The sequence below is a fragment of the Schistocerca americana genome, chromosome 3 (assembly GCF_021461395.2).
Source record: "Schistocerca americana isolate TAMUIC-IGC-003095 chromosome 3, iqSchAmer2.1, whole genome shotgun sequence".
Taxonomy (NCBI): Eukaryota; Metazoa; Arthropoda; class Insecta; order Orthoptera; family Acrididae; genus Schistocerca; species Schistocerca americana.
The window spans coordinates 928312115-928323632 of record NC_060121.1 but is presented as its reverse complement, the minus strand read 5'-3'; the positions used below and the strand labels follow the sequence as shown (position 1 = coordinate 928323632).

Sequence of the window (11518 nt, the reverse complement as noted above, 5' to 3'; positions counted from 1 at the left end):
CACTAGCATTGTAATCGATGGGAACATTTATACAGCAACTGAAGAAATGGTAAATAATGTTCTGAAAATTATTATTGAGTGGTTTTCTGCAAGTGGCGACTCCCTCAATTTCAAAATGACTCAATATATTAAGTTCTGCACTTATAGAGGTTACTACACTAGAGATAAGTGTAACACAGTAGTATGTTGTATCTTGCATTTACTCATTGAACAATGTCACATGTAATAATATTCTAGGGTAACTCATCTTTAACGAAAAAATTCGTCATTGCTCAAAAAGATGCTGTAAGAATAATGAGTGGTGATTACACACAAACATTTGTTTAAGGGTGTAGGTATTTTGACTTCTGATTCAAAGTGTATTTATTCCCTCATGAAGTTTGTTGTAAATGATCCACTGCATTTTAAACGGAACAGTGATGTATAAAATTTTCAAAGCCAGAAGAGGAAATGATGTCATTACTCCACATTAAGGCCGTCTGCAGGACAGAAAGGTATGTACAGTGTTGCAATCAAATGTTTTGATCGCTTTCCCAATGATATAAAATGTCTGACAGACAAGTTAAATCTGGAACAGACTGCAAAAGTTTCTCCTTGACAATTCCTTCTGTTCTGTAAGGTGTAAAATCTGGTACATATAAATCAACTAGCTCACAACTACATCTAAAAAAATCTTAAATGGTCAGCATGTAGCCATATTAACACTGAATATCGTATGTAATGTGAATGTAAATGACTTTTTCCCTATCATTACGATTAATCTTACAAATAATCCATAGAAGATGAAACTACCAACTAACTAACTAACTCTGCTCTCATAATTTGTATAGAGGCCTTTCATTATTCAGTGCCACCGCAGATAGTTTGGGTTTACTCTTTATAATTACTTCTTTTTGTTTTGGAAACAAGGAAAATAAACACATTTGGATCAGACTGAGAATAAAAATGTCCTTTGTTACAATGAGAAGCACATGCAGCGTTAACTGATATTACTTTCAGTTATTGCGCTGAAGAGGACTATCCGATTACGGAGGGGAACATCGACCTTGTGCCATTGCTGCCTGTCCGACCAAACGTTTCACACTCCATTCCTCTTAATCTCAGAATGTTGTGATTACCGTTGAAGTTCTACTGTCTTTCTTTTTCTTCTCTAGATAAAAATTTATTTTTGAACATGTGAACTGGATCAGGAGCACGCATTGGCTTGAGGTACGTGTTAAACATTATACCTCAAAATCCAGGCTCTGTGATGACGATTTCGCTGAAGTTCAATGAACGTCTCTCTTTTGGGATGTTGTGCATCGAGGGGCTGAAGCGTTCAAGGCTTTAATGAGAATTATACTTGCAGCGAAAATAATTCCCAGCTGGTCTTATCTTTTTAATAAGGGACTCATACTCCTCACGGTATGAATATTTACGGTATGGACTTCCATTGTCGTTTGAATTTTGCCGCCTAGTCAGACAAAGATGGAAATTTAATAGTCATTCATTTTTCTTACAGTCCAGCCAACGTGTCAATTGTCAGAATTTGACTATTTCTGCCGTAAAAGTGCATGTGTGTGTTGTGCATTAATGAAGTTGTAAATTCTAATTAATTTCTGCAGTAGCGAAAACATCTTCTGAGACTGTTAACCAGTAAGCGTCCAGGCACAATAGTTCAAATTTATGTTTAGTTTCCGGCACTAATCATCTGTTTCGGCATCTAGAAGAACTGCATCTCGGAAGAATAAACAACGAAGATACTGCATTTCGAAATTCAAGTTAATGATTGGTTGAGCTTCGTCAAACTATAAGTTAACCAATATGGAGTGTGTTGGTATGAATATATTTATTTGCATAGTGATCTATTGTAGCGTTTTCTCATACGATTGCTCGTCTGTTCGGCAGCGTAGTTTTAAAATGTAAACAAATTAGACCAATAGTTAATTCTTTTTATCTGCTGTTTCAATCCTTTGTCAGTCATGCAGCTTTTCAAATAGTGCATGTCATTTTAGAGTAATATCAGGACAAAAGCTAGACGATTTTTATTGTAAAATTAAAATTAATTTTAAGTTGTAACCGATTATAATTTCGTATTTACACATTAAGGACGCTACGGCTGAAATATTACGCCATAGTTGATGGGCAGTTTTTTCCCAGTGTTTGTACGTTATAACGCATAGTAGGACTGAAGGGTTACTTTCATTTTATTTGCATTTTTAGGGGCAGAAAAGGGTGATTGTAGTAGTGAAAACTGTAGGCCTAATGCAGAATGTTTGCAAGAGACAGAAAAGGAAAGTGGTACTGTTCCTGATGGTGATGTGAATGTTGAAAAAGTGGACTTCAAAGTAATATACAACAAGACGAAATACGATATTAGTTTTGGTTTAGATAGCACTGTCGGGCAGCTGAAGGAACACCTGCAGGATGTCATAGGTAGGTTCTGTGTGTTTTATTACGCTTAAATCTTAGTACTATTTTTTGGCATGATACATGTAGTTTATTTTTCCCTGTTTAGTGTTTAGCACTATTTCCTCTCATATTCATAATATTTATAAGATCAATTTGTTTAGCTCATTGTGTTGCTGACGAATGTTTAGAAACTTTCTCATTTGTGCCACCTGTAGTTTCTAACCCTTGATTTATCAATTTTGCAGAGTCATTGATCATACAACTAGTGGTTTTATAAGAATGTGATCCTTGCTTCACCACTCAAATATTTTTTCAATTGTAGCAGGAAAACTGACTGTAAAAATGAGGTTGGGTATAGGCATAGATCTACTGTGGCACAATCTTGAGTAATTCGCGAAAAAATGACACATATTACATAAGTATGAAATTAGTATCTGTTTAAACCAACAAACTTGTGGGAACAAAATGTCAGCATCTGTATTTTTCTGACATTTAGCCTATTTGTGTATGCTTTCCACAGTGATATTTTGAACATTATTGTTGAAACAAGAACCATTTGTTTCATTTATATTGATTGCTCTTTCGAACAGAACACTTTTATTATCCACTTGTTGATATTTAGGCTAGAGTATGGCATGCTGTGTTTTTACTGAAATATTTGTAGATTGGCCGTGATTTGATATTTTGTGTTAAAGGCCTATGCAGTTAGCGCACATACCCTACTATTTTGAAAACTACATCATCATGTTGTGGTTTCAGTTATTAGAGAAATAATAAGTAACTGAACAAGTTTTGCAAATATTTTTTGTTATAATCAAATAAATAGAAATCATTGCTTGGTCATTTCAAGAAAGCCTTGTAGTGCACTACAAGCACAATTAATAATTAGTGTTAGGCCTTCCTCACATTTGACTGACTGTAAGCAGAGAGATACGTTAGACTGCTTTACCAGTTTTCTGTAATGAAATGATTTTGATCAGCTGATAAATTGCCGCACTTAATATTTAGTAATTTCTATTTTTGTTATGTTTAAATTGTGTGTTTTCTTCTATTGATAAAATGGAAATAATTCTGTGTTGAAATGAGCATCTGATAAATTCTGATACATCGGGGCCGCAGTAATCATGTAATTTCAACACACTTAATGGTGCAGAAAAGGTAATAATTGGGTTATGAATTTTCGAAGCCAGTGAATGTAAATGCCAAATACGTGTTGTGGTAATAATGAACTGAAGTGCTCTGGTATGTTTACGTTCTCTGTACACTTTTCATCATTAAAACAAAAACTGCAGAGTACTTTTCGAAAACATATGTTAGATAATGGACGAGTCTCGGTGTATTTCAGTGCTTGTTATGTGCATATATCGTACATAAACTACAACAAATACAAGGGCAGTACACTACCTAACTGTTTCCTAGTTCGGGCTTATAAGTTAATTGGAATGTTGTTGAGTTCAGTGTGTATTTAAATTGGGTACAACTTGTTGTGGACTGTTTCAGTTTTGTTAACTTCTACTCTGTATTTGATTTCTGAACATGCAGTGAAGACATTTGAAAGGTAGGTAACTTTGGGTCGGGGTGACTAATTCGTAAATGCCATATGAAATAATACCACCAATTTAAACAGTAAGCCATGCTGGTATAAGTTCAAATAACACTTATGTGATATTGTTCAATTACAGTTAATGTTATGGGTAAGTCAAAAATTACAACTACCATCTTAAAACTAACAACAGTATTGAGCATATATATCGATCAGTTGGATGGAATTCAACTTGTCATTCTGGGTGTATTTTCCACAGTAAAAACAAAGATTTAAAGATCAGCAAATACCAGGCTTTAACATTTCTCTGGAAGCATTTGTCGAAATTTTTGACGTAAACGCCATACGAAGTGACAAGCCAAAAAATGTAATACCATATGATAAATAACGCAACAAATATTATATGAAAGCGATAAGGTTTAAAAATTACCATTTGTAGTGTCTTTGTGTATACTCTGTGGGGCCACTGGGGTGATTTTTAAATAATTTTTGAAAGGTTGCAATATTATTCAAATATTTTTTGACGTAGTCCCACTTTTTTATTCACAGCTTCAAATGGATAACAGAAAGCAGGGAAGCTTTTTGAGGGTCCCTTGTGTTCTGAATCACACCGAAATTCCATGTATTTGTCCACCTGCTCAACTGAGTGGTAATGTGCTTCCCTACTATGCAGCGGGCCCAGGTTCGATTCCCAGCCAAATTGGATATTTTCTCCAATCGTGGACTGGGTGTTGTGTTTTCCTCATCATTTCATCCTCATCACTGGCACACATGTATTTATTGGTTGAAAGTATAACTTTGGGTTGGGCACCAACAACTTTTCTGTGTTTCCATGGCTGAGAGACTTTTCTTTTAATGAGTTTTTGATAATTGCTTCATCCTCTTGTGACCGTGTTCCTTAAGTTTTATCTTTGTTGTTCGAAAAGCTAAAGTCTTGATCATTGGTAAGAAGCAGATCGGCTCTTTCGAGAAAATAATGTGTTATCTTGTTGAAATGCCAAAAGTCTGAGAGAGGGAAAATTGAATCATTGTGGTTACATTTGTGTCCAGAGCAGCCATCAGAAAAAAATATGTACTTAATGAACATGCTATGAACTTCTGTTTCCTTTCTTTGCTTCAGTTTCACCAAACAGAAAGAACATATTTTTTATTTGTTGAATTTTTAAAATTATTGTTTTCCATTGTTTATATAAGTAGGTGACATCTAGAGGGAGTATTTTTGGTCATGATAGATTCTACATGAAGTCAAAATTGTGCAGTGTCACCATGTTGTAAGCACAATTTAGTTCTGGACTTCAGTTTCAGATGACAATTCATATCAGTTCAAGGAGGAAAAAGGGAAAAAAATCTTTCTTTGAAGTGTCAGGTGTTACTGCATTTAAGATGTATTAAATGAAGTACTAAACATATATTTTTACGTTCGATCCAGAAACATTCCTGTCCTGGGAGACAGGCTGCAAACAGTGGCACCTCACCAAATTCAAAAAGATTTTTTTCCCAATAAACTGCTTTTATTTTCCTTTTTCTCTTAATCAGTATTGTGCAGTATTACTTTCCATATAACGGTGAACTTCAGTTTTTCAGTGAAACGGATTTTATAAAAATGGAAAATAATTCCACACATTAAACCAGTTCCATTAACATATCTTCACATATTGAGTGTGTGAATAAAAATACAGTTTTATTTGACATAGCATTTTAATTCTTGTTGCATACTGATAGACATGGTTGTCAAACATACAAAAACTTCAAAAACAGGTGTGCAAATTGTAACACATGCTGGTTCCAAACAATAGCACTTTTATGATTCCCACTTAGAACTGAAATTATCAGTTAAGTGAATTAAATGTAGGTTTGTCAGTTTCTTCCTTTGATAGTGTGTGATGCATAATCAGTCTTCAAAAATGTCTTACCAATCTGGCTATTTCCTCAGTTTCTCACATTAATTGTATCCTTTACTTTTATCTGTTATCCTTTTTGCAATTTAAAGTCTACTGCTCACTTTCGTGTTTTTTGCTCACCTTTCTTTCTTTTGTCAAAATTTTCGATAGTAGAGCAGTTTGTTTGGGAAGGATTGCACCTTTTTCATGATGTGGTCACCTACACATTCTCAATACACGGAAAACTCCTCTGGCCCAGAAGCCAACACAGTAGCCAATGGACTCTGAGCAATGGACAGCACAGTGACTGGGTGATGCCCATGAGGAGAGCCCTCAATCAAAGTAGATGACATTGTGGTTCACACCTCACAAATTAAAAAATTAAACTTACACCAGATAAAAGCTGTCGAGATGTGGCTGTCGCAGTGGCTGGAAGAAGAAAATTTATTGCCTTCAGTTCTATGGCCATGTCTTATATATACAGATTGCAGCTACACAGGGTGTTACTGTGGTTTGCACACTGTGGTAAAATGCAGGTGGAATGGGAATCAAATCCCTATTCATTTGCCCTGTTGTAAATTTTCAGTATTTTGACTAAATCACTGACACAAATGTCAGAATGGTTCCTTAGACAAAACTGCTAATTTTTTTCCCCCTGGGCCAATTGTAGAGACACCATAGGGCCAGTCCATGCCAAGTGATGTAATTTTGGAAAACGTTACTGCATGACCATCACAGATGTTGCTGAAGTTTTGTGTGAACGTTCACACATATTCCCAATGAACATAGGTAAGATTTTACATTTGCCAATATAATAGTTACAGAGATATAATCATTTGTTTGTCCCTGTAGCACAGTATTTAACAGTGCAGCCCCTGAGTTTTTTTAACTTTGAGACATAATGTGTCTGTAAGTATTTTCGTGAAAGTAACAAAACTTGGCAAACTTTTACAGCCTTTTGCACTCTCGGAAAATAATAAAAACAAAATTCTTGAGCAATTTTCATATAACTTACCAGTACAAGATCTTAGAATATAAAATTTCATTCTCCTGCTGCATTCTCATAGTTTACAAATTGAGGAGGGCAAAATTGGCTTTTTTTTTAAACACCAAAATGGTTATTGTTAAATAGTTTAAAAAATAATAATAAGATGGAGATGTACTGAAAATGTGTCCATATTTTGCTGAAACTCAAATTAAATCCGACATCTTTGATTATGTTCTAAAATTGTTTAGTAATCTCCGGGGAAGGCAATATAAAAAAAAATGTTGATGACTCGGAAGTGAGATAAAGCATGAGTAACTAGAAAAGCTTCAAAGAAAGATGTCTTTTGTCATGACTCGTCATGACATATTTCAGTCTGTTATTCTGCTATGATTACTGCAGCTTCATGCTGATTATAAACTTCAAAATTTAACTGTGCATTACCAAGGTATTGGAGATCGTACCAGTAAAATTCTTGCGTAACAGTTGCAACATACATATTCCAAAGTGCTGAAAAGTTTTACATCATCGTTACAGTATGTAAATTTATTTGAAGTTCTCACAGTGAAATGCGGTTCCAAGTTTGAGTCTTGGTCTGGCACACAGTTTTAATCTGCCAGGAAGTTTCTTATTTGAAGTCCATAGCAAAGTGAGAAAAGCAGTTTTCCCACTGCCATAGGGGCCATGCCCAACAGCTGTCAGTGGGTTTCTGTATCAAAGGTTCCCAAGCCCGACAAGGGTTTTGTTACACAGGATCACAAGCATGATGGTATATTTAAATGTTGGAGGCCAAAGTTAGAAAAAGTCTATTTTTGGATCCTAAGCTTAAGTTTACTTCAAGCCACTTTAATTTTTTTACAGGTTTCACTAACATGCCGTTGAATTTCGTGACGAAAACCATATTGCCAGCCAGATGATGTCACTGATGATGTTGGAATAAGTGTGATAATGTGCTGATGTGATGTGATGTGCTGTTCCAGAACCCAGCACTTTTCACTCCTTGGTGGCCAATGAAATGAATTTGCTGGGCCATGTGGGTGCATAAAGCTTTTTAAAGCATACTTCTACTCAGTGGAAGCTCCACAGATATTTCCAATTCACCACTCTTCTTGTTAAATGCATGCAGCATACCAATGGTAGGCCATGAACAGCTGATAACTCCATTTTGTTAAATTTTACAGATGAAGCGAAAATTGTTCCTTAAAAAATAGTTTAAAGTGACCCAGAGAGTTGCTACATGTGTAATGATATAGTAGAAGCCTAGCTATTGACAGATTAGACTAATCCACCCACTTTCAAATCTCTTTGTGGTTATGGAGTTACAGGGCACTGGACTTGCAAGTTTTCACAGACAGATGAGTTAGGTTTTTGTTGCCTACCATCAATATTGCTGTGGCTAGAGGTCTGAGGTCACCTTCATCACTGTCACTAATTTTGGCCAGAAAAGATAATGAATTATTTGGAAACTTGCTGACCTGATATGTTTTATCAGTTTGCAAAATGGCATTAAATTTGCTTTCATCAGCACAGCAGAAATTGAATGAAATCAAGGAGTGAAAATCCTGTGTTCCAGAATAGCATATTATTAAAATTATTCCAGCATCATCTGTGACATGTGGCTTGCAGTGCGGTTCTCATCTTAACGTTAGACAGCAAATTAATGAAACCTGAAAAAAAAAAAATAGTGGTGTGAAGTAAACATAAGTGTAGGATTGTAAAAGAGACCTCTTCTAGCTTTAGACTCTTAACACTTAAATATATCATCAAGATCAGGATCCTGTATAAAGAAGCCCTTATTGGGCTTGGAACCCTTTTGGTAAATTAACCCACTGGCAGCTGCTGTTGCACAGCTGTTGAGTGTGGCCTCTATTGCAGTGAGAAAGCTGGTTTTCTCACTTTAAAAGAAACCTGCAGTGATTAAGCATCCATAGACCACTGTAACTCATTTATACAATATTTTATCAGTACAGTAATGTTTCACATGAACTACAACCACGTAAACACAAATATGCTATATTTTAAACCAGAATTAAACTAGCAAATCAGTAGCATTGTACAATAAAAAAGATATATCCAGAATTCTTTATAGCATAAGTTTTATCAAAAAAAAAAGAAAAAAAAAACTGGCAGACTGCTGTGAATTTTATCAAAATCACACAATGTGACAGTAGTGTAAAACATGAAGGCAGTTTATAGGGTGTATGTTGCAGCTGTTATGCAATAATTTTTCTGGTATTATCTGCAGTGCCTTGGTAATGTACAGAAGTTTTGAAATTATAACCAGTTTGTTTCTGTAGTTGTCGTAGCAGAAAAACAGGCTGAAGTATGTTGTGAGGAGTTATGACAAAAGACACACTTTCCTCCTCCCCCTCCTGAGTTGTTCTGACTCAATCTCACTTCGTAATCAACATCTTTTGATATTACCTTTCCTTGAGGGTACTAAACAATTATAGAACATAAAAAAGACATCAGATTTGAGTATCTGTGGAATATGGGCACACTTCTAATTCACATCCACCTTGTTATTGCTTTTTAGGGCCTCTATGCTTGCATTGCAAAACCAAATCTAATTTTTTGGTGGTTTAGAAATTGGCTTTCTAATGAAATTGGTTTAAAAGAGTTTTCGGAATACTCTTCTTGTAAAAGTGGGGCATTTTTGCAAAAAATAAGAAATGTAAAGTTTTCCCTTACTTTGTAAACTGCTGGAAAGCAGTGGGAGAATGAAATTTTATTTTCTAAGACCTTGTATTGGTAAGCTATTACACGCAAAGTTTCAGATTTATGTCACAATTGCTTCCAGAGATACTTTGCATTTTTTTCCAAGCTTCTGTTTTTTTGGCTGACTTTGCTTCAAATCATCTATATGAAAATTGCTCAAGAAATCTGTTATTATTTTGCTTAATAGTGCAAAAAGTTTTAAAAGATGGCTAAGTTTTGTTTCTTTCAAGAAAATATTGCCAGAGGTATTGTGTCACAAAGTTGCCAAAAAAACTCAGGAATACATTTTGGGATCAAACAAATGAGTATGTTGCTGCAAGTAATACATTGGCAAAAGTAAAACTGTACCTATGTTCATCGGGAACATGTCTAAATGTTCACACAACATTTCAGCAAAATCTGTGATTGTCATGCTGGGAGCTCTATACCACTTGGCATGGTATGACTGGTAAAGGTTGAATGAATCACATTTTCCAACAGTGGAAAATATCATAAAATCATTAATGTAACATGATCGCCACATGGTAAGTTTCATGCGCCCATGTTTAATTCCAACAAATTTACTTTTGTGGAGAGGAACATCAACAGTATTTAAGAGGGTGTGGTAGGTACTCTTTAGAGGCTCATTGCTGAAGTATAGATCAAAATTTCTGTCATAGTTACTGCGAATAGCAATTGGTATACAGATTTCAGTGGTGCCACATTGAAAATTAGCTCAGGTAATTGTGACAGCAGTTTGATCAAAAGTGGTGCCTATAATTGCACTTTCCTGTTCAGTGTTTCTCGATTCAAATTCTTCCAAACTTGTGATCTGTCTCCAGGTCACAGTATGATCATTTACAGTATCGTGCGACACTTGATTTATAACTATGAAATAATGTTAAAAATGTCAGACAACAGTTTATGAAGTTGTGGTAATTTGACTGGAAACTCATGTTAGGTAATACCTGCTAGTGCAGTAATTGTAGTGTATTGAAGTGCTTTGTTGCAGATTGTCAGGTGCTACCTGTCTACTTTTAGACTTCAGGAAGCTCTTCAGTTGCTGTGAGTTTAGGATATATTCTTGCATCTGTGATAGCCAGGTCCACATGGATCCAGCAGTAATAATGATTGCATGTGGCTCAATGTGACTTGGGTGTCCCTAACATCCCCCAATTATCTGCCCCTTGTGCAGCACCTACTTCCTTTCTTGTGCTGGAATCCCCCATCTCAGACTGTCCTTGTTTCTCCTGTATCCCTTCCCATGGTGACAGTGTTTGATGTTAACCCAGCTCTGTCTCTAGCTTCTGTTGTTTTACATCTTTATGCATTTCCTCTGCATCAGTTTTTCAGCAGGAGTAATTTCTGGTCCCATTTTGCCTTTGACCTCCATTTTGAAAATTTTTCTATAGTGTTTATCGGATGGGAAAGAATAGCTTAAACAGCATAAACTTTTTACGCTGCTAAAGATCCCCTGCCCACAGTGACTACCTAGGCTCATTTATGCACTTAAATGCCAATGCAGTAGCCAGTCTAATTTGATAGGGATCATTAATGTACCACTTCGATAGGCTTGTGACAACACAGGGATCACACTTCTGATGCCTGAGCTGCTAGCTCCCCATGCATGTGTAGAAATACATACCCAACTTCTTGGGGCATTGGGACTCCTGTCAACAACCTTTAAGCTAGATGACCTTTGCTGTGGCTAGGTGGCATCTGTGTGGAGAGCCCTTTTTCAGAATATGTGGAATCAGTGTTCATGTTTCACACATGAAACATTTCAAACTACATCAATGTAATGGCTCTATTGATATGGCTGTCTCGACTAATAGGTATTGCCATTTCATTGAGGACAGTTATGTAGGATATAACAAACATGGTAAAGCAGAACAAACACAGAACAAGCAGCCAGAGGTGTTCACACACTTCTCAGATTAAACACCTTCTGTGAACAAATTCCTATAAACACTACACTCGAAACAATAGGTCATTCCATTTCAAATCGACCAATAAAAAAAT

The 11518-nt window shown here is 35.8% G+C and overlaps 1 protein-coding gene across 1 annotated transcript in view; it reads left to right on the top strand.

Moving 5' to 3' along the window:
• Positions 1–1519: 1519 nt before the first annotated feature.
• The window catches only part of LOC124607189 (ubiquitin domain-containing protein UBFD1-like), a 58943-nt gene continuing 48944 nt past the window's right edge, over positions 1520–11518 (top strand). Inside the window, exons 1-2 of the mRNA XM_047139410.1 lie at positions 1520–1816; positions 2203–2415. Coding sequence (XP_046995366.1) covers positions 1804–1816; positions 2203–2415 — 226 coding nt within the window. The 5' untranslated portion in view covers positions 1520–1803. The remainder of the gene's footprint in view (positions 1817–2202; positions 2416–11518) is intronic.